We start from the raw sequence: 21630 nt of genomic DNA, 5'->3' as shown, positions 1-21630 counted from the left end.
AAATTTTAAGGCTTTTTTTATGAGTGGAACAATCTTTACGAGGCAACGGTTGAGTTGTAATCAAACCACGCAAGTTGTACACCACGAACGTGCAGCGATGGTTACACGCCAATAGCAAGACTTACTTTTTGTCATTACGTTTTAAATTCCTCATCGGCCAGCGTCTTGGCCTCTTTGTACACATTTTGGCGCATTGCAGCCCAATTTTAAAGAAGCTTTTTTAATGGAGATTAAAGTCCGGAGGCATCAGCACCATTTGCCACATGAGGCTAAACTTCACAAAATTGATACCAGTGAAGTCAATGGCAAGCGAGGCGGTCCCATGGAGCTCGCGCAACTGCAATTGCGTGTACTACACAAGGATGACGACTTTGTTGTGCTGGACAAAGGTCCAGACGAACGGATGGACGGCGCGTTTGACGTGACATTAGAGAAAGCGGTGCGAGTGTATTCGCTTTTCTAAATAGAGATTATAGTCAAAATGACACTGTAAAGTTGCTTAATGAGGGCTAGTTGGCACGAGATTTTCCACACGTAGACAAATTTCGGTGGATTCACCAATTGGATTTTGGTACAGATTTTTATGTTCAAAAGTTGACAACTTGATTGCCGACTGATAGTGTTTGCATGCGCAGCAACGTCCGGTGTTTTAGTGGTTGGTCTTAAAAAAGAGTGAGTGAATAGTGTGAATAGGAATGGTGAAACCTGTGTCTAAAGTTTTGTTGCAGAGCTACGGCAACAGCGTGTCGATTATTTCGAGAAAAGCAGGTGCAAAAGGAGTATTTGGCACTGGTGCGAGGCCACTTGCCGCTTAATCCAGCAGAGAGCGTTAATCAATCAGCACACGCTTGTACGTTCTCAAAGCTCGGATTGTTTATTCAAGATACCGAAGATTTGGAGAGGATGCGAAATCAGCAGCGAGGATCTAAAGCCCATTTCAAAATGCCCGGATATCCGCGTGGAGTACGCCATGGGCCAAATATATTCGCAATGGAGCAAGCGGAGCTTCTCCGTAAAAGTAACAAACGGCTTAAAGAGGACAATTTATGCTCAAAAGCCAAATCTTTAACAGCTGAAGAATTGGCGTTTACACAATTGACATGGCACGGATTATCCAACGAGGAAAAGCGTTTGTTCTCGGAAAAAGCAATCGCAGACAAGCAGCGCTATGCAAGAGAATTCAATGAATTTCTCCGTCTTGAAACTCTTCGACTTGCGCACCTGCACAAGTACGAAAGTCTTGCGGCTGACAAAAGCGAGAACGTTAACGAGCCACTTGCCTATATATTCGATGCGCCAATCATTGAGCCACATCAAAGTTTAAAAGTCTTTCGCATGGTGGTGGGGAAGGAGTCGAACGCTTTAGCGAAGCAGTCAACCACGCTTTGCTTTGTCTTGGGCCATGCCATCTACGATGGCGAACCGGTGTCAAAAGTGCTCTTGCGTCCGTTAAATGGCCGTCGACATCAATTGCGACTTCACCTCGCCCACCACGGGTTTCCGATTGTTGGCGATGTTACCTATGGTTCGCAAGACGATGTAGCACCACGAATGATGTTGCACGCATGGCGCATTTGGCTACATGGGTCACCTACAGACCAGGTTTGTCATTTTTTCTTTTGTACTTACGAGGCTGCGCTAATGGAAGCAATTGAAATATTTGCAATATGCTAGGAAAGGTATGGCGATCTGTACTTTGAAAGTTCGGATCCGTTTGAAGCCATTGTGCCAAGTGCACGACAAGTTTGTACGATCACTTATCAGAAGGATGGAAAGAATCAAGTATCGAATAAATTCGTCGACTCGAGTGCTAAAGTTGCTGAAACTTGATAAGCTATGGTTGTTCACGACATTCCGATAAATATTCTATGTCACTAATGACGAGAGTGGTAGTGACGACTACAACTACAGTGATGTTAATTACCAATGCTTGTTTCGCTAAATTTCGAAAGTAATTTCCTGGAAAGAGATACAATACTATTGTAATACGATACTATTGTAACTCACAAAAAAAAAACATGAATTGCGCCCACTCAATTCTGAATACAAATACTGACAATCTGCTAAGCATCAAGCTAGTTTCACGATTACGTAAGCGTCCTATGGTACTCCCTGCATAAAGACACCCTTATTCAGCAATTTGCCAAACATATCGTCATTTTTACAAGTTGCCTCGCAGCATCTTTTTGCACTAGCTAAGTTGCCGCTTATGAAGCGAAACATCAATCAGCACTAACAAATCAGTACCAGGAACTTCGACTTGTTTTCTCAAAACCTCTATTGCCATCTTAAAAACTTCACTTGCTATAGCATGCGCTACTTTAGCTGTCACCAAAACAGCAAATTTTCTTGTCGTCGCATGTTTCATAAGCGGCTGTGTCATTGTAGAATTTAGGAAAGAGCCACGACGTAAAAGGTCTTGTCAACATGACTTAAGCGTCACCTTTCAGAAAGATCTCGTAACAAGCAAAACATTGCAATATACAACTCGATGGATGGACCTGAGAGTGAAAGAAAGTGCCAACTCCCCGCCAGTGCAGCAGTAAAACATAAAAATGTCTCGACAAAGCACGCGCTTGGTCACACAAGTAACAATCCTAGTGCTAGGCCTCTACTGTTTCTCAGCCGTGATTCTCTGGATGCAATGGGTCAACATCCCTGACAACTCCATTGCAACGTTCAAGTTTCAAGATCAATCAAATCGCCTGCATACAAACGACAAAAGCACCGAGTCACTACTTTCGGCCTGGAAGAAACATGAATTTCAGTGTCTCGAGTGGGTTGAAACCACTGACGAAGGAGACGAAGTGGGTACTCGAAGAGAATGCTGGCAACGGATTCAAGCGGGGGACGCCGGGTATTGCAAGGTGCGAAACTCGACCTCAGGTCAAATCATTCATCTCATGCACACCACGAGTCTTTCCCTTAAAGACGATGCTCGATTCACGTGTGAATTCGCTTTTCTCTTTTCTTCCTTTCGATTCCACGCTCAATCCTATCGTCACGATCCACCCCTGACTCTCGATGTTATCCAGTCTTGCGGGATCATCATGGCTGTATACGACCGCGTTCTTCCCAGCGCCTTTGCAAGTATCCGTCGTCTACGAGATCTTGGGTGTCTTCTTCCAATTGAACTCTGGTTTCGCCACGATGAGCTACGTCGCGAGAATCCTGTGCTATTGCTGCTACAAACCCAATATGGACCCATTTCCTTCCGCCAAGTCTTTGATGAGCGCATCCATGGCTTTAACGTCAAAGTCCACGCTCTCTACTACTCCCGCTTTACGCGTGTCTTGCTCCTTGACGCAGATAATTTTGCCGTACGAGACCCCACCGCACTATTCTTTTCAGAGGCAATGGAGCGCTATGGCGCCGTGTTCTGGCCCGACTTTTGGCATCCTGGAAACTCCATTTTTAACCTTCATGCTCAAAGCTTAGTATGGGAACTTATTGGCCTCGAGGCCGTAGACATGGTGGAGCAGGAAAGTGGCCAGGTTTTAATCGATCGATCACGGAGCAAGCCCATGTTGGAACAACTCATGTACTACGCAACGCACAAACCCAACTTGTTTACAAAACTAAAGCTCGTATGGGGCGACAAGGATCTCTTTCGCTTGACGTGGCTGCAGATGCGCAAGCCGTTTTTCTACAACGATCGTCGCATTCCTGGCACGCTTGGCGTCATTAACGATGGCCGTCAACGCTATTGTGGCGTGACTATGGTGCAGTATGATTTAAATGGCGATCAGATGCTTTTCTGGCATCGAAACACCATCAAATTGAGCGGCCAAGGCGACGATCGACGAGTCTGGAACCGCCTTCAAGAGTTTCCGCTAAACGTCATTGATCCAAATCAGGTCCCACGAATCCAATCCTTTAACGGTAAGAAACTCTTTAATGAAACGTCATGCTTTGGGGTCAAGCGATTCAACATGAATCCATTGGTGCACATGCAGCGCGTAGAGGAATTGAATTCTGACTTAGCTACGATGGAACAGACGCTGATAACGTATGCTCGCGAGGCCTACGTGCTGCTTTACGAGACGGATTGACAAACCGAGAGCTCTTTGGAGCGCTGCAAAATAACTTGTCGAATGTTTTCAGGACGTGACGAGTCGAAATGTGACTCCACTGTAAAGAAAGCTCCGTGTTTTAGTTGTGTTGTGTGCTTCAAAAACTGTGTCGCTCTCTCTTCTCGACTCGTGAGAAACGAAAGAGCCTCTGTGCCTTCCTTCGTGGCTATCATTGACATATGATGGTAGACGATTGACTGCACGTAGCAAATCTCTTGAAGCCGCTCGAGGTTTTGCACTAGTTCAAACATGCCGGCACTTGCCATGAGCATTTTCATGGCCTTTTTCGCCATTGCATTCGATTCTGTCGTGCCTTTCTTGAATCGCTCGATGCTGCCAATCCTCGTCTTGGCTATCACGAGCAAACACTCACCACGCAAATTGATGCTCCCATGTTCCATCACTAAGGCCATTTGATCGTTCATAAGTGCATCGGCTTCCTGAAGCTTGCCCATGGCCACATACATTTCTGCCATCACCACGTGAGCCTCTGCCAGCAATAAATCGTAGTGGCAACGTGTGCAAATGTCGATGCCTTGGAGCAATTTCGTAAGGGATGCAAAAGGAGCATGGGGTGCTGAAGCTTTCAAACGAGTGCGACTAATCGTAATTAGTACTTGAGCGTGGAGATAAGCAAAGTCATGCTTCTGGCACGTCTTTTCCAAATCTTCTAGCAATTCAAAGCATTGAGAATACTCCTTCTTCGCAGCGTGTAATGCTGCCTTCAAGAGAAGCGCGTCAAGGTGCGCTGGCATATCTTTTACGGCAGGAGACAGTGCAAGAATCGCACGGATATGAACTTGAGCGCGTGTGACTTCTCCTCTTTGTAAAGCCCACAAGAAAAAGAGCCGATGGAGATTCCTTTGATACAACATATCATTTAACAGAAAACGTCGCTCGGCTTGATCTGCAACGTCCACAAGGAAGTTTAGCGCTTGCTCGTAAACCGGTGCGTCGCCTTTTGCCTGGGTGAGACTTGCCATTGCCAGTTGACTTACAATGAGCGCAATTTCTTCTGTAGTTGCCGAGTCTTCGTAGCACAAAAGATGGATACGACGAAAGGCTTGTGCAAGAGTGTGGTGACCAAACAGAGTCCATCCCACTGCGGTAAAAATCGTCACGTGGCCACTAAGATTCCAAACGGTATCAATCACTGCCTCGGTTGATTCCATCCAGTCCATTCCCATGCCTGTCGATTTCGTAGACGCGTCAGTCGCACTTCCCGCGTGCATTTGCCGGGCCATCATACTTTGCGTGTTAGGGTGCATTACAGTGACAGCTGGAGTCGCAATGGATGCGACGGATTGCATTGCTTCTTCAAGATGCGACCAGACGTGCAGTGGTCGAGGGGCTGGCACTTGTGCAGCGATGTGGTGGGCAGCCGCTTGCAAGTCCGCGTTAACACTGCCACGAAACAACTCGCTCTCTCCTTCCATCAATTTCAATAATACCTGCAGCGATGGCAACTGGGATTCCTGCACCCGATCCAAACAGCTGCGAATGAGCTTTACGACCATCTCCTTGGGTTTGGCCATCTTTTGATAGATGGAAATGAGCCATGCGAGTGCAAACGCTACACAAATGTGATCGCCATGGTGCTGAGCCACTCGAATCGCTTCTTGAATGCTTTCTTGCGCGGCTTCATAGTGATTAAATAGGATGTGCAAGCCTGCTAAATTCAGAGCTGCGTATTGGATCCCATTTCCTCGAAAATGTTTTTTCGCACCACGTGTCGACGTGGCATCGCTTGAAGAGGAACGAGTAGTGACAACATCATGGTACTGATGCAAACTATCCAATGCACCCTGGTAATCCCGACTGTATAGAAAAGATAAATACCTCGCATAGAGCACGTTGGGATCCGATGGATCCATCGTAGAGTGAAGGAGCAACTGTCGCTCGTCTTCAGGCAACGAAATGCCCGTTAATTGACTCTTTTGTCCTTTGTCCATATCGCGAATCAAGTCACTTAAAATGTAATTGAGCTGGTCATTCGACCATACCCCTGGATCATTCACGTCTCGAATGCCAATCAATGATACCTGCTTTTCCGACATGTCCATACGTAAAGGCGTTGATGATACGCTCTGTCTAGAAGGGTGCCCAGGAATTGGTGACAGCCGTAGCTCGTGCTTGTCATGACGGCTTGCGTTCCATGGATTCTGTGACGCTGGCGAGCGCAGAAGCTCGTCCTTTGCCTCCTCTTGTTCAATTTGCTTTTCATTTGCCACGTCTTCTTTAAAGTGCTCAAGATAGACTGTAACATCATCATAAAGTCGCGATAAGCCATCAAACAATAGTCTGTCGACTTCCAGTAAGAAACTGCGCACAAAGACCCCGAGCAAACTGGTACGAGCCAGCGTTGAGTTGGCCGAATCCACGTCCTGTTCGACGCCGCTCAAGCTCTGAAGAGGCGCTACACACTCGGAAATTCGCTCGACGACGTTGCACATGGCGTCAGGGCTTTGGATCTGCGTCAAGATACTCACAACTTGCCACGATAGCTGCTGAAAGTCGCGTTCATTGCTTAAACTAATTTCTAAACGACGTAATAAATTGTGAAGGGTTGTGCAGCCTGTCCGGATCGAACCGGTTTTATTCTGTTGCAGAGGTTGCTGAATTTCTTCACTAAGAAAACAGGCCAGGGCGTTAAGAGACGGCGTCGTGATGGCTGGCTCGGAAGGCTGCGCCGCGTCTGCTAAAGGTGCGATGGAATCGTCTCGTGGTTGAGCGCTATGTTGTTGCTGTCGCACATACTCTGATGCCAAGAGACAAACACTCAGCACGTAGCTATTGGCCTTCCACTTGCGCATCCACAAGAAGTTTGTAAAGATTTACTGACTCAAAGCGTTAATTTGCTAATAATTAGAAAAGCACGTGCAAAACGGAACAATATGAATCATTAGAAATTTAAGGTCTCGGTGCTGAGGGATAAATTGGTGTCGATATTCAGACGTCATTTTGGGCTCATATCTATTATACCACCTTAAATTGTACTTAAAATTTGTATGATTCCAAGAACGTCCAGCCAGCCAGTTATGACATGCTATTAAGGATGCGTCGTGCACATGCATTGTAATGCAAGCAAATGTCCGAGCCGAAAAACAAACCCACCAATAAGCCGTAATGGCTTTAAAATCGTCCCTCAATCGACCCATGGGCGAGCAGTAGTAAAGGAGATGCTTGGCGTCTGCTGCTGCACAGGGTGCGATTTGCACGCTTTCATACCAGGTGGTCGTTCCTATTAATATAAAGTCAAATCTAAGTATCCAGAAGTCCGACAAGAAATCAGATTTCGTGCGACCAATGTTATACAGATCCAAAGGCTTTTTAAAGTCTCCTTTTCACTCTTTAAAAAACGCTCTTGGGTTGACCCTTCATATTCGTCTTTCGCCTTTCTTGTGTCGGACGATCAATGGTTATCAACAAACGGATCCTAATCATAGGGGTCGTGGTGCTCTGTGCCGTGGTAGGAGCGATCATAGGCGTGCTCGTCGCAACCTCTTCAAACTCGTCGTCCACCGAGTCGTCGGAGCCGAACTCCAGCAACCCCCGTTCGTCCAGTCGCAACCGATCTAGCAACACGTCGACAGGCAGCGGGAATTCGACGCTCACCGTCACATCCGACCCCACTGCTGGTACGACGCGTAACTTAAACAGTATGCATTTTAAGGTCTAACATCTCTTCTTCGCTCTCCTCATAGCCACGTACTCGCTCGTCGTGTTTGCTATTGGAGACTACGGTACTACGGTCGCTAAAGACTCGTGCTGCACTCGATCCTCGACGTACAACAACTTTGACGTCGTGGCTGAGGATGTTGTTGCGAGCCTTATGAACACGCAAGCAGGGGACGCGGTCGTCAAACCCAAGGCCATTCTCGGTCAAGGCGACAACTTCTATTGGACAGGTATTAATAGCGAAGCAGGACGGGATTCCCGCTTTACTGCGACGTTCGAGACGAAATTTGACGGCGAGAATATCGCGAATATTCCTTTTATTAATGTCATGGGCAACCACGACTACGGCGGTGCAAGTTTTATCTGTTCTAAGGGCGATAACAATGCTGAGTGCCCGTCCACCGAGGCCCTTCTTTCGGCCTTGGACGACAAATTCAAGTGGCAACAGGAGTACACGAGTCCAAACGACGATCGCTGGATTCTACAAGACCATTTCTATGTTTATTCTATCGAAGATGCGACGTCGGGCGTGTCAATTGATGTCTTTAATGTCGACTCGGGAGACGCTGATGTCCATGCGGCCCAACAAGTGTGCTGCCAGTGCTACGGCTACTCGAAAGGTGATAGCGATTCGTGCGAAAGTGTCACGCGAGGACACGAATTCTGCGCTGGTGGGGACACGGACATGTATGACGCGTGCTTTGCAAAGTTCACGGAATGGAGTGACGACTCACGGAAGCAGCTAGCAGAGAAGGTCAAGACTTCCAGTGCGACGTGGAAGATCGTCAATAGCCACTATAGTCCTAGTGTTCACTACGCTGAAGCTGGCATGAAGGTGTGGTTTGATATTTTAAAAGATTCGGGTATCCATGCATGGGTGTACGGACACACGCATGGCGAGAAACACGATTACTCGGAGTCGCTTGGGGTACACTTTGTAGAGAACGGGGCAGGCGGTGGGATCCAGAAAGAGTCGGCCAGTGGGCTGACGACATATGCGGCCGAGTATGTCAGCAACGTGTGGACGTACTCGGGCGACGAGTACGGCTTCTTCTCGCTTACAGTGTCTGAGGAGTGGCTCCAGCTGCAGTACCACACAGCCGACGACTCGTGGTCGTTTGGCTCAAATATGGGCACTACAACGCTCGGTGGGGTCGAGACCAAGCACTGTTGGTACATTCCAGCCGATGGTGCCAAGGGGGTCGAGTGCTAGTTAAAAGTCCGTTCATTGTGCTTTCTTTGATAATTTGTCGTGCTCCAACTACAAAATTGTTGAGATTATTATCAGAAAAAGAGAGATGTGTTGTTGTTTTCGCACTTTTGTTTTTGTGTGGCTCACGTTGAATTCCTTCGCAAGCAAGCATGGCCGAGCTGTATGCGGAGGTGGCGGAAGAGGAGCGACGATTGCAGCGGGGGCCATCGCAACGGCAGTACTGGGACCGTAAAACGTTTACCTCCTTTGCTGAGCAGCAGCGTGCCATGGAGCAGTCGAGCACATTGTACATAGGAAATCTGTCGTTCTTTACATCCGAGGCGCAAATCTACGAGCTCTTTAGCCGCGTAGGCTTTGTGAAACGCGTCATCATGGGGCTTGACCGCTTTAAAAAGACTCCATGCGGATTCTGTTTTGTCGAATACAGCAAGCATACCGAGGCAGACGCCTGTGCGCAGTTTCTGAGCGAGACCAAGCTTGACAATCGCGTTGTGCGCTGCGAAATGGACGGAGGGTTCCGTGAAGGTCGCCAATTTGGCCGTGGCTTATCTGGTGGACAGGTGCGTGATGACAGAAGATCGAAGGATGACTATGATGCAGGACGAGGTGGCTACGGACGCGGGGATGACGCTACCGCTGATGGCCACCACTTTCGTCGCTCAGCTCATGTCAAAAGGCCTCGGGACGATGCGTTAACGGACGAGCAGCCTTCAAGTCGTCAGCGACGTCCTGACTCACCTAGTGATAAAAATGACGAAGACGAGGATTCAAAATTTCGTGAAAATGACGATTTAGGAGCAGAGGATGTTCTAAAGTAGAAGAAGAGCCGATAGAGCAGTCTACGGAAGCATAATGAGAACGTTTGTAGTACCGAGCTGCGCTCTTAAAGCTATTAGGACGCAGCTCCAAGGCGCAATATATCGATAAAAAGTCATTTGTATTGCAAGAGTATTTTACAAGTCGATAAAATTAATGTTTCTTATTATATCACAGAATAGTCGGAAGCTTCCACGTGCAATGCATGTAAAGGAAAAAAAATTCCACTTGGAAAATGACATAGCAATACTAAAAAAAGCAGGCTTCTCGTAGGTTGTGCTAAGTATGTGTTAAAAAAATGTTAAGCTGTGTTGCGAGCTATTTCGTGTGAATTAACGATAAAGTAGCAAAGATTCCCCCATTACTTGTGTCACGATTAAAACCCTAGAAGCTCAAGTATTGGTAAAAATGAGAAGAAACTGCTTATTCTGCGAAATTGAAATGACGACCATTTCTAAGGCGTTTCTTACAGAATGCACATTTAAACTCACAATTCAAAATCAATTAAATATTTAAGGAATACCATTGTAGAAATATCAGCTACAAATTTTGTCTGTACCATGGCTCCGAAGCTTTGTTCGCCAATTCAGCAAAAGATGCTCTGCAAGTGGCTTGAGGGAGTCAGTACGGTAATAGAAAATTGATCTGCCCTCTACATTTTCCCAGTCTTCATTACGCGAAAAATAGCTTGACTTCAAAACAATAACTTTATAACAAGGTTGAGTATGTTGCCAATCATGACAGCAATGAACAGAATGTCGTGAGTGCAACAAGACAAAACAGTTTCATAACACAGTTTCAATATCTATAATTAGCCAAATATTGGGCATCGAACCTTTTTTTTACCACGTAAATTCGAACGTATGACACATTCTTAAATTTGGAAGGCCATTTAACTGCTCCCGAATTGTCCGACTGGGGGCCGCTCCACCCCCGTAGAATGTCAGCGCTTGACTGTCTGCCAGAAAACAGCAATCCAGTGCATTGGACTCTCGAAGAGCTCGTTCCTCTTGCAAGAGCTTCATGTACCGCAGGCGGATCCCGACCGTCGACAGCTTTGACTCTTTTTTCAAAGCGTCGAAAGCGACAACCGACGTGCGCCTGGCCAGCATCGTGCGAATTTGAATCTCTAATTGGATCCATTTAGCTTCCACTTGTCCGCGTTTGATCTTCATGCGATTGCGATAGCCCTTTTCGTACCCACGTTGCTTATCCTTGCGCCGCTGGTCTCGGCCAATGGGGTCCACATTAATCTTGTGACGCAGTCGACGACCTGACTCAGTCACTGATATAGTTGCGGGCTTGTTGTTCTTAGCAGGACTAATACTTGGTCTTCGAATAGATTGGGGCTTCAATACAGGCTCAGTGAGGATTTTTATGTCCTGGCTGTCACGCATCTCGTCACATGCCTTGTCAAATTTGCCATCCAAGAGTGCATCCAGGTGGAGATTCACGGGCGTAGGAAATGTGAGAAAGGTATTTAACGCGGTTTCTTCGGGCGTAGAAATTGGAGACAGATTCGTGTGAATCGGGTAATCGGGGTACGTAACCATGAGTTCGGGTAGCTCTTCGTCGATGTCGATGCTTTCAATCCACACTGGAAATGGCGCTTCCCATTCATTTCTAAACATGGTGACCGTCGCCGGGGTAGAATACTTAAAAGTAGTAAAGGAAATGTAGCCGCTTTGGCAATTTGAAAAATGAGATTGAAAAACTTATAAAGAAGCAGAACAACTCAAAGCGTCGAACGAATTCACGCAAGTCAGACACGCCGTCGACCCTCTCTTGACAGATGAGGAGTTGGCGCTTATAATAGATTGATTGCGCCGAAGCCATCCACTGCGAAGCGCATATCGTAACCACAACAATGTGAAAGCCTGATATTCGTCCACCACGTGGGAAGGTTCGTGGTACCATGGATGCTTCACTCGATGAAACAATCTTCTGTAAAAGGACTTTCGAATATCAAGCGGTGTACTTTCACCGTCAATAGTAGAGATGATGTCATGAATTGTGCTCTGTGTCATAACCTTAACGCGGCCACTTCGTCGCGCAGGTCCATGCAACTCTCCGGACAGAGTCGCATACAGGGCTTTGGTATTAACCAATGACAAGTGTTACGCTAGCCACGAAGGGTGGACTTGAATATAAATATGTTTTTTTCATCTTTATCAGCTTCAACACGATCGACGATACCATCATTCGATGTCCACCTTTTAACACGAAACATGAATACCGCTGCTTGATTTCTGCAACTTGTAAGATACAAGCAATGTTGCCGTCCCACTGCTTTCAGAAACGTCAACGGCTCATTATTTTTTCACGTAATTAGTCACAACTATTATCTACCTCTTAAGTGGTTCGTCAATCGCCTTTTGCCGTTGCCAATCGTTCAGACAGGTTTCAACATTCGCATCGACTAGAGTTGCCAGCTATTTCGCGCGAATGATTGAAAACGAGTTTATGGGCGCCATCTTGAACAGCTTTGCTTTATATGTGTTTCACGTACAATCATCTTTATCGCATCCATTATTAAAAAAATTCACGAGAATGAACGATAGTTATTTTACGTGTATGTAATTTTTATCGAGGTTTGTTTTTAAGGCTACAAAACCTGTGTCATCTATGTTAGAGCTCTCTTCTTCCAATCCTTCCCTAGCGCTTGAGGTGGTTAATGTAACGAAGTGAAAACAGCGCCAAGACACGAAATACAATGACCAGTCCGATGAGGATCCAAGCATTTCTCCAAATGTCATCTTGCTTCATGTCGAACGTATCCTCAACGTACTGCTTGATCGTCATATTCCCAATCGTAGGCGGTGCTTCTGAGATGACACTGCAGCCAATCTTTTCATCCGAGCAGTCGGCAAAAACCAGAGCAACTAGAATCGCAATGCTGTACGTTGGTGGCGAGATCCAATGTACCCACATGTACCCCTGGGGAATATTTCCCGTGGGGGGATTAAAGCCCGTATAAAGCATAAAGATCGAACTGAGCAGTGCACCAACAGTAGAAGCAATCGCAACACTCGGCATGGCGTATACCAATAATTGCCCAAGGTAGACAAACACCAAAGCATTTAAAGACACCACGATCCAATAGTAGAAAAATGTCGTCACCCCGTCAAAACCCACACTCGGGTATAGGATGATTGAAAAGAGAAAACTCGATATGAAAACGTACGGGATTTCTACCAAAGTCCCGGCAATAAAGTACCACAGTGCATTGTACGTTTGAGATGCCCGCTCGCGGTAGAACGCCGTCCGTTCGTCGGCGGCAATGGGCATAACACTGTTAAAACTAATAATGCCCAAAAATGCCGTACTGACGAAGATGAGTCCAACCCCTGCATTGGCCCCACTGTACGACGTGTAATCTGTCCCTTGGTAAATGATAGCAAACACGCACGCCAAGACAATGCTGATCACCATGCGTGTCAGGTTGTACGTAGGTGTACGCCAGTACATGCGAATGAATCGACGAGAGAGGAGTCCAAATTGAGTACTAGCTGATGACGCCCGTTTGTTCCTAAACGTAAGCTCCGGAAGATCTGGAGATGGGAATAGCACTCCTTCTTGGTTCAGATCCTCCTCCATCATCACTTTTTGATCGCTTCGTTCAAATCGATCGGCAAAGTCCGTGGACTGGGCTGGATCAGCCGCAACAGCAGCTTTGCCACCACCAACTCCGGCCCCGATACACTCGAGCATCCACGTCGCGGGATTGTATCCAGGCTTAATCGGCGTGACATCTGGAAAAGCTTCAAAGTAGTTGATCAGATGCTTCGAATCTTCTCCGAGCTCGCCGAAAAAGACCATTCGACCTCCACGACGAAGGAGCAAGAGGGAGTCAAACAAATTAAACACTTCAGTGCTCGGCTGATGGATCGTACAGATTATCGTGCGCCCCGAGTCGGCAATCTTGCGGACACCATTCATAATGAGCTTGGCCGACCGTGCGTCCAATCCACTCGTGGGTTCGTCCATGAAAAGAATACTCGGCTGAGCGGCCAATTCGACCCCAATGGTTAAGCGCTTCATTTGTTCAGTCGACGACCCGCGAATAATTTTGTCAGCAATGGGTCCGAGTTCCAATAATTCAATACATTCTTCGACCGATTCGTGTTTCTGAGTTGTCGGGATACTGGCATCCTGACGAAGCATAGCCGAAAACAAGAGCGCTTCACGCACCGTAGCCGAGTCGGAATGAATATCCATCTGTTCGCAATAACCCGTGCATCGGCGAATCGCAAGGTCATTGGCCGCGTGACCATTGAGCAAGATTTTGCCTTGAATTTTGCCGCCAGTTTTGCGTCCAGCAATGACATCCATGAGGGTCGTTTTGCCAGCACCCGATGACCCCATTAGGGCTGTCATGGTGCCAGGCAAAGCGAATCCAGACACTCCTTGAAGGAGATCAATTTGCTCATCGTTGGAACCCCCAGGAAGCGGGACAGAGTACCACAATTCATGGAACACTAGAGTAACCGGTACAGAGATCCCACGACCGGTTGGTAGCGTTGGAAGACGAATCACTGGGTACCCACCCTCGAAATTATCGACATTATGAATTTGAATGACATTTTGATGGCTCTTGGGGGTCGTGGGCATGGAATTATACGCCGTTTGGTCAGGATGATCATGTTCATCGTGAGGAACAATGGCGACATTTTCTGGACTTTCGTACCGTTTGTACTCGAGCATCAAGTACGCACAAAAAACGAGGATACTGTACCCGACAATAAAGTAGCACCATCCGTAATAAATCCACTCGGTCGTCGTTTGGAGGTCAAAGACCCCGAGACTGTACTCCCCGATCGTCATGTTGTATTGCGCACAATAGTCAATGCCTTGGTACACGCACACATCAAACTTCGACGCAAGGTACTGGTTGATGCTAAGCGAGCGGATGCACCATGCCAGCGGATCAACCCAGTATATCCAAATCAAGTAGTCTGGTATGTCGCCCTTTGCAATCAAAAACCCTCCAAAAAGCATAAAAAACAAAACAGCAACCATCTTCATGGGCTGCGCTATTGTCAAATTCGGTGACGCTGCAGACAAAAAGAAGAAAAAACTCGCAAACCACATTTGACACAAAAAAATAGTTACGAGAAACACAATAAAACGTCCGACTTCGTCTACATAACCGCCAAACCAGTACGTAATGGCGCCAAAGACCACAGTCTCGACCATACTCAACGGGCTCAAAGAAATGGACATGGAAAGCACGTACGCACTCGAACGAAAGAAATTCGCTCCACGTTGTTTGTAAAAAATCTTGCGGGCATCCATAAACGTTGGTACTTGCGACGATTGGCTCATGGACAGAAACATGGCTACGGAAAAGAGTAACCCAAGCGTCAATTGGCTATTCGAATCGTCAATTTGCCAATACGTCGAGCCGTAGAGTAACCCCATCACAGAAGTCATAACTACACGTCCAATGAGGTACGTTGTATCCCGCGACAAGATTGTCATTTCTCGGCGCAAGAGCGTCGTGAGATCCTCGCGCAACGTTTGACGGAACGGCGTGAAGTCGGCAAAGATGATCGAATCGTCCACTTTCGTCTCCAGATACTTAAGCGTATCGTGATACATCGCCGACTCCTGAAAACGCGTGGCAAAATCTTCCGACAGGTACGGTACGTTCTTTTCCGTCGCATACGCCTTCTGTTTATCCGTACCGAAATCAAGCAAAAAGTCGGCCACATCCTTCCGAGGCGGACAATAAAAGCCCATGGTTTCAAAGTACGGTACCGCGTCCTCCCGTCTGCCATGGTACATGATTGTGCCTTCATGCATTAGCAACACGTCGTCAAAGAGCTCAAAGACCTCTGGCGATGGCTGCAATAGCGAAATAATGACCGTCGCATTAAAATTCCGTGCCGCGCTTTTCATGCTTTTGCAAATATCAAACGTTGCAGCACTGTCTAGTCCAGTACTAATTTCGTCGAGCAGCTGCAAACGCTTGAGACCAAAAAGCATTTCGCCCGTAGTCACGCGCTTCCGTTCGCCACCAGAGACGCCTCGAAGCATGGCATTGCCCACAACCGTGTCTTTGCAATTGTCCAGTCCGAGTTTTTTAATAGTGACGTTCGGCGCGAACTTGTGGTGGGCCGTGAGCACCTCGACAGCGTATTCGTGTTGCTCGGGGGTACAGTTCTTAAGCGCTTCGATACCCCACGGTTCAATACCCGTGCCTGTACAACATCGATGCGCGAATTCAAAGGTTTCTTGCACGGTCAAGCGTGGATAGTGCTCGTCAATTTGGTTCGCATACGCGACGTACCGTGGGAGCTCATCCAGGATACTACTGCGGTCTTTGCCACTGTAATCAATGTCTCCTTTGAGTGTAATCGTCTTGTCCATGTGAAACCGATTCGCGAGGACTTTCATGAACGACGATTTGCCGGATCCAGGCTGCCCCAAGACGAGCGTGATTCGCCCAGGACGGACGACCCCCGTAATGCCGCGTAAAATTTTCTTCTCGACTGTGAGCTTGTTTGCTTGCCCAAAGAGACTGCTGAACCCTTGGCTCACTTGATTTACTAGCGTCGGGACTTCAAGGTCCCCCCCTTTGATCACCGGGACTTCGGCTGACAATTCGAGGTTTCGAAAACGCACTTCGAGGCCTGGAATAGGCTGACCCAAAGCTTTTTCAATCACGTTCGAGAGCGTGGAATTCATGGTGAAGACGCCAGCAGCCATCAACGCATCGGCACTGGAAAGATCGTCCTTGGTGAGCTCCATTGGCTCGGGAAACATGCTCTTGGTCCGTGGAAATCGGTTATAGTCAATGCCAGAGCTGCTGGAGCTGAGACGCCGAGAGCCGAAACGTGGAAGACGATACGTCGCAACAGGCGCCTGGAGGTCCGGGACCACATCGTCAATGCTTTGTTTTTCGTCCGTATCGGAACTGTTCTGTTTTATCGCCATTGAAATGGCTTCACTAAAGCTGCAACAAACCAGGAAAAATCGAAAATGATTCTTAGTTAGGGACGCGTTGGATGTCTGGCTATTTTCGGAACAGAGATGAGAATTGTTGAGAATGGACGACTGACCTAATCCGATTAAACGGCCACGTAAGGCCAAGAATAAGGGCGAAAAAGGAAAGCTTTGCCGATAATAAGATTTTGGTGTGTTATGTGTTACTTTACAGAAAGCGCACGATCTAGACAAGATTTGTCTTTTGCGTCTAAATAGCCAGGCGTCTTGTTGTGTTTACGCGTAACATGCCATTTGTCATCATCGTCGTGGCAATGTGCACGCCTACAACGCAACTTTAGAAAAGGCTCTTCTATGCTTGTAACGGGCAAACGCGGGCTCATCTCCCTGTAGCAACTTAAACTGCGTACGTGAGACTTGCGTCAAATGGTAGGTCCTTCTCCTAGATTACGGTAGAAACCTTTTAATACTCAATTAATTACGGTCCATTACGGTCCAACCTCCAAAATAAAAGTGAAAATATTGATCACTCATGCAAATCCGGCAATTGATTTCTACTTGATATACTTGCCGATTTGCTTTGTATACGGGCATATTTTGTCGTGTCTGTAAAGAAGCTATTTGCTGCTCCATAATGTCAATCACGACATTGCCAATCCATCCCATCTGGACCTGCAAAATTTGAAAGAATTGCTCATCAAGACGATAGAGATTAATAGGCAATAATATTGAAAGAGAGAGAATTAAGTTTTGAGACTACAAAAGGCTCAAAGGAAGGATTTTAAGTGCTAAGAGTTCTTAGCACGTAAAGGTCATCATTACCGAGGTAGACTTGGCACAGGAAAATACCAAAACTGTGTAAATATAATTAAGTTTCTATGTATTGCAATCTTCTTGACTTGATTCAGGGAGCCGGTTTAGCCACACACTCCTTTCGGTATTGCCACACTCTCCCGTATGATTGTTGTAATAAAGTAAGAGCTGCTCATTCCATGAAAATGTTTTATGTATTTCACTACATCGCAAAATTAACAAGTCTTCCTTTCGTCGTCTTTAGATGGCCTTTTGGTACACCACCCTCAATTACATGTGGAAACCGGTATAGCCACGCTCCTTGATTATACACCTCTGTATTTATAATAGTAGCGTCATACTTTAAAAATATTTTATATGACGTGTTCATTAAATACAGGCAGTGTGGCAATACCGAAAGGGAGAGGTGGTTGGCGATAACGGCTCTGTAACGGGGTGTCCAGTTACATAAGTATTATTTCCTATAAGAGGAATAAACAATTATTATTTCCAATAAGAAAAAAAAGGTCAAAATTATTACCTTATTAATTTTGACTTAAATAGTTCCAATAATACCAAATTTGGTATTATTGATGCAATACGACATTAGCTCTATTAGTTGGTTGATTTAAGTCTAGATCAACCCCGCCAATCGTTTCTAGACGTGATTGCGCGGTGCGCAAGGAGGTGCCATACTTAGTTAGATATTAAAATAATAAGTTCAGTAGTAGATATAAGATCATATTAATATATTAATACAGCTTTACTTTTTCTCTATTCTAAAGACTTAGTCTAGACCTTCGAAGCTAAAGATCATTAGCTTGGTAAGAAACCTTCCTCTGCGTACGTGAAGTTTCGAGACACCTCACTAACACTATTATCAAATCAAGTTAAGTAGTACTTTTCGGTACTAATCAAAGGTGCCCCGTTACACCTGATAGCACTTCGTGGTCCGGTCAACGGCCAACGCACGTTCCGTCCAACATGAACTTGTTGGATGATAAAGGAGGAGCTTTCAAGCCCCTCAAGAAGGTCAGCACGTGTTTATACGCACCGTCATCCTCGTTGGAGGGATGTCGCGCTCAACATTTTTGAGCCTACGACCCTCTAGCGACTGGCGACGAATAAAGTTATTCGACGCCTCACATTCCACTAGGGCTCTAAGTGCCAAATCATTTGTCACTTTTTACTTCAAGGTGATGAGTGATACCTCATCACCAGGTGCAGAGACATATAATGACAGTGAATCTGGTGCAAATTTCGTCAAGAGGTTTGCAAATACTCTGGTGGTTGCTCTATCAGTAGGGCATTGCACCCCTACTGACCGTGACCGTTTTCTGGCGGTCCGACTCGCTGTTTCGATTTCGCGACAGCGTCGGACCCGCAACAATTGCCCTTTTTGGCATTCTGTCCATAAGTCGTTTAGTACCTCTCGGTACTGGGCTTGGGTACAACACTCATGAGCGTAGTGACCTAACTTTTAACAGCGATTGCATCTCTGCAATCGCTGATTGTTCGAAAAGCGAGGTTATTCGTTATCGACAGAAGAGGGGTCCATAGGTTCTGGACCTCCAAGCTCGTGTCGTCTTAAAGACGATACGATGACGAGCCAGCTTGAGCCGGTCTCAAGCTCAAGTCCTCCTGTTCCGCAACGGGTATTGCTTCTTCGATTCTTCAAGCGTATCAGGTTCCAAGTGGAACTGGTAAGTCTTTACGGGACCATTCGTAAGAGCTAGCCTGAACACCGTAATCAACGTGCGTTCATGAACTGGGTTGTTTGTGATACAACTCGCTAAGCGTCGTATGTGCTGGGCATAAGCGGGAACATTACGCTTGCCTTGCTCAACTTTCAGAAGCTCTAATCGAGCTCTGAACTCAGCCCCAGGTGGCTCAAACGTCTGTTTGAGCCGGGCTTTAAAAGCCTCTAGCGACCCAAAGACATATGGGTCGCGCAACTTAAGGCCTTATGCCCGAGTTTTGGCACGACCTGCCAAATTTGCTCGTCGAATATGTGACGATCCTTTATAGCATCGTCCAACTCGGCAAACCATCTTAGAAGGGAGTCTTCTTCGACTCCCATATACTTAGAGATATTAATCTTCAAGGTTTTGGGACGACGCGTGTGCGTCATCTCAGGTATAGGGTCTCTAACCGTTGCAGCCTCAACAATTCTGCCTGTTGAGAGCCTTGCTGATCAAGCAAGGCTATTTTCTCTTTCGCGTCGTCAAGTTCATGTTGTATGAACTTGGCGATGGCTGAATGAAGGGTATCTCTATCCAAACCGGACAGCATGGCCAGATTGGCTCTATTCCCTACGGTCGAACTCATTCGTTCGACCGCACTCCTTTCTATATCACTTAGAAAGGAATAGCTATCATGCGAAATGCAACGCGTATTTCCATTATCATCTGACATGTTCACGTTAGATGATAGAGCTATGGTCCTTGGACGGACTACAAAGTGCTTCTTTGTGTGACGGGGCACTGCTGACTTGTGCTTCAGTACGAGTGGTGCCACACGTCACTTCACGTACACTAGTACGTGCAGAGGAAGACTTTCTTTGAAACACTTGCTTTAGAGAGGGTTAAAAGTAAACTGTATTAATATAATTAAGTACTTCCATTCTTACTATTTACTACTAACCTAATTTTATACTAATACGAACATGTAATAAAGTCTTATATGTCTCTCTCTTTGCGCGCGTCCAGTGCTGACTGGACCGCGGAGCATGTAGATATAAAGGCCGATATCTAGCAACGAATTAGTTTTTCGAATATTACTATGTAAGGTAATATTCCCAAAATATTATCTACCTTTTAGATAGGATACCAGTATAGGCACACACCCTTTTGGTATAGCCAAACCCCTACCCATTAATTAAATAAAAACTACAGATCAAGAATGAACACTTTCATTATTTCGCTATATCGCAAAATTGACAATCATTCCTTTAGTCGACTTTAGAAACCCTTGGACTTTGACTCACCCTATGCTTAATTACATTTAGGAACCGATGTATCCATCCCCTTAATTATCTATTTCTGTATTATGAGTGTAGCATAATGGTAGCAACTTGTTGATAACTAGAATATATATTAAGAAACCTTTATGCAGGCCTTCCCAGTTTCAGTAGTTTGGAAGATCTGCAAAAGACTTCACAACATATGCGTACTGTCATGTTGAATAGCAAGTTGTTTTTCAACGAGGAAATCACGAACGAAAGTTTGACGATGACCCAACGCCACAAGTCGTGCTTTGTACCGCTCAATATCACCATATTCGTTTCTCTTGATTGCAAAACCCACTTGGTTCCAATCACTTTTTGTTTGGAGAATTCTCGCTGCATTCCATGTTTTTTGTTATCCAAGGCCTTTGGTTCGACCTTTATTGCATCACTTCACATCTTGGATTGAGGAGACGCCATTGCATCTTGGTATGTAGATGGTCTCGAGTGCTGCATTTGCTTGTTCAAGGATGACGGTGCGTCTAGCGACAGGCGCATCGATAACAGTGATGAAACGCGTAGTGAAATTTCACTACACGTTAAGAAATTTACAGTATGATGATGATTTCAGCGTACTGGATTTAGATGACAAATTTGATGTCATCCTGGGTTTACCTTGGCTCAGAAAATACGAGCCAAGGATCAGCTGGCAGCATCGATCCGTAAAGATGCCTGCCACTTGTTCATCAGATGGCCATCTGATGAACGTCTTGGAGCGTCCACAAGCGTGTGGATGTACTACGAGTGAGTGCGATGGCCTCACTTGTGGTACGGTCGTTAGTACAACCGCACAAGATCACAGTGTGATTACCAATCACAATGTGGAGTCAGCTGCCGGCGGCTGTGTTAATGCACAGGCAGCGCCGAAGGTCCACCACTCGAAAAGGTCGAGTGGATTGGGACATGAATGTACGCTTAGTGGGCGACATTCAAGGAGTATACCGGTTGCCCAGAAAGGACAACACGATGATCCAAGGTCGAGTAGAGAGTCGACCGTAGTGGACCCGACTGTGATAGCGCAATCACACTCGGAAGACGTTGAGGGAAGAGGTCCCCACGTATTTGAGGAGAAATCCCCTCAAATGGTAGAAGTTACTAGACTTCTA

At 46.3% G+C, this 21630-nt stretch overlaps 7 protein-coding genes across 7 annotated transcripts; 3 read left to right on the top strand and 4 right to left on the bottom strand.

Moving 5' to 3' along the window:
* Nucleotides 1-223: 223 nt before the first annotated feature.
* Nucleotides 224-4042, top strand: CCR75_003051 (uncharacterized protein; the record flags this gene model as incomplete). Its single annotated transcript, XM_067961148.1, has 5 exons — nucleotides 224-439; nucleotides 514-571; nucleotides 621-672; nucleotides 729-1602; nucleotides 1675-4042. The coding sequence occupies 5 exons, from the start codon at nucleotides 224-226 to the stop codon at nucleotides 1828-1830; spliced, it is 1356 nt and encodes a 451-aa protein (XP_067823820.1). The 3' UTR covers nucleotides 1831-4042.
* CCR75_003052 (uncharacterized protein) lies at nucleotides 2192-2383 on the bottom strand (the record flags this gene model as incomplete). Its single annotated transcript, XM_067961149.1, has 1 exon — nucleotides 2192-2383. The coding sequence occupies one exon, from the start codon at nucleotides 2381-2383 to the stop codon at nucleotides 2192-2194; it is 192 nt and encodes a 63-aa protein (XP_067823823.1).
* Nucleotides 4037-6886, bottom strand: CCR75_003053 (uncharacterized protein; the record flags this gene model as incomplete). Its single annotated transcript, XM_067961150.1, has 1 exon — nucleotides 4037-6886. The coding sequence occupies one exon, from the start codon at nucleotides 6884-6886 to the stop codon at nucleotides 4037-4039; it is 2850 nt and encodes a 949-aa protein (XP_067823822.1).
* Nucleotides 6887-7488: 602 nt separating this feature from the next.
* Nucleotides 7489-9064, top strand: CCR75_003054 (uncharacterized protein; the record flags this gene model as incomplete). Its single annotated transcript, XM_067961151.1, has 2 exons — nucleotides 7489-7711; nucleotides 7778-9064. The coding sequence occupies 2 exons, from the start codon at nucleotides 7489-7491 to the stop codon at nucleotides 8962-8964; spliced, it is 1410 nt and encodes a 469-aa protein (XP_067823825.1). The 3' UTR covers nucleotides 8965-9064.
* A 49-nt stretch (nucleotides 9065-9113) lies between these two features.
* Nucleotides 9114-9782, top strand: CCR75_003055 (uncharacterized protein; the record flags this gene model as incomplete). Its single annotated transcript, XM_067961152.1, has 1 exon — nucleotides 9114-9782. One exon carries the CDS (start codon nucleotides 9114-9116, stop codon nucleotides 9780-9782), a length of 669 nt encoding a protein of 222 aa, XP_067823824.1.
* An 840-nt stretch (nucleotides 9783-10622) lies between these two features.
* CCR75_003056 (uncharacterized protein) lies at nucleotides 10623-11411 on the bottom strand (the record flags this gene model as incomplete). Its single annotated transcript, XM_067961153.1, has 1 exon — nucleotides 10623-11411. One exon carries the CDS (start codon nucleotides 11409-11411, stop codon nucleotides 10623-10625), a length of 789 nt encoding a protein of 262 aa, XP_067823827.1.
* Nucleotides 11412-12435: 1024 nt separating this feature from the next.
* CCR75_003057 (uncharacterized protein) lies at nucleotides 12436-16719 on the bottom strand (the record flags this gene model as incomplete). Its single annotated transcript, XM_067961154.1, has 2 exons — nucleotides 12436-13127; nucleotides 14133-16719. The coding sequence occupies 2 exons, from the start codon at nucleotides 16717-16719 to the stop codon at nucleotides 12436-12438; spliced, it is 3279 nt and encodes a 1092-aa protein (XP_067823826.1).
* Nucleotides 16720-21630: the final 4911 nt, after the last annotated feature.

The sequence above is a fragment of the Bremia lactucae genome, linkage group LG19, assembly GCF_004359215.1.
Source record: "Bremia lactucae strain SF5 linkage group LG19, whole genome shotgun sequence".
NCBI classification, from domain to species: Eukaryota; Oomycota; class Peronosporomycetes; order Peronosporales; family Peronosporaceae; genus Bremia; species Bremia lactucae.
Note: the sequence above shows the minus strand (reverse complement) of the source record. Positions and strands in the feature narration are given on the sequence as shown.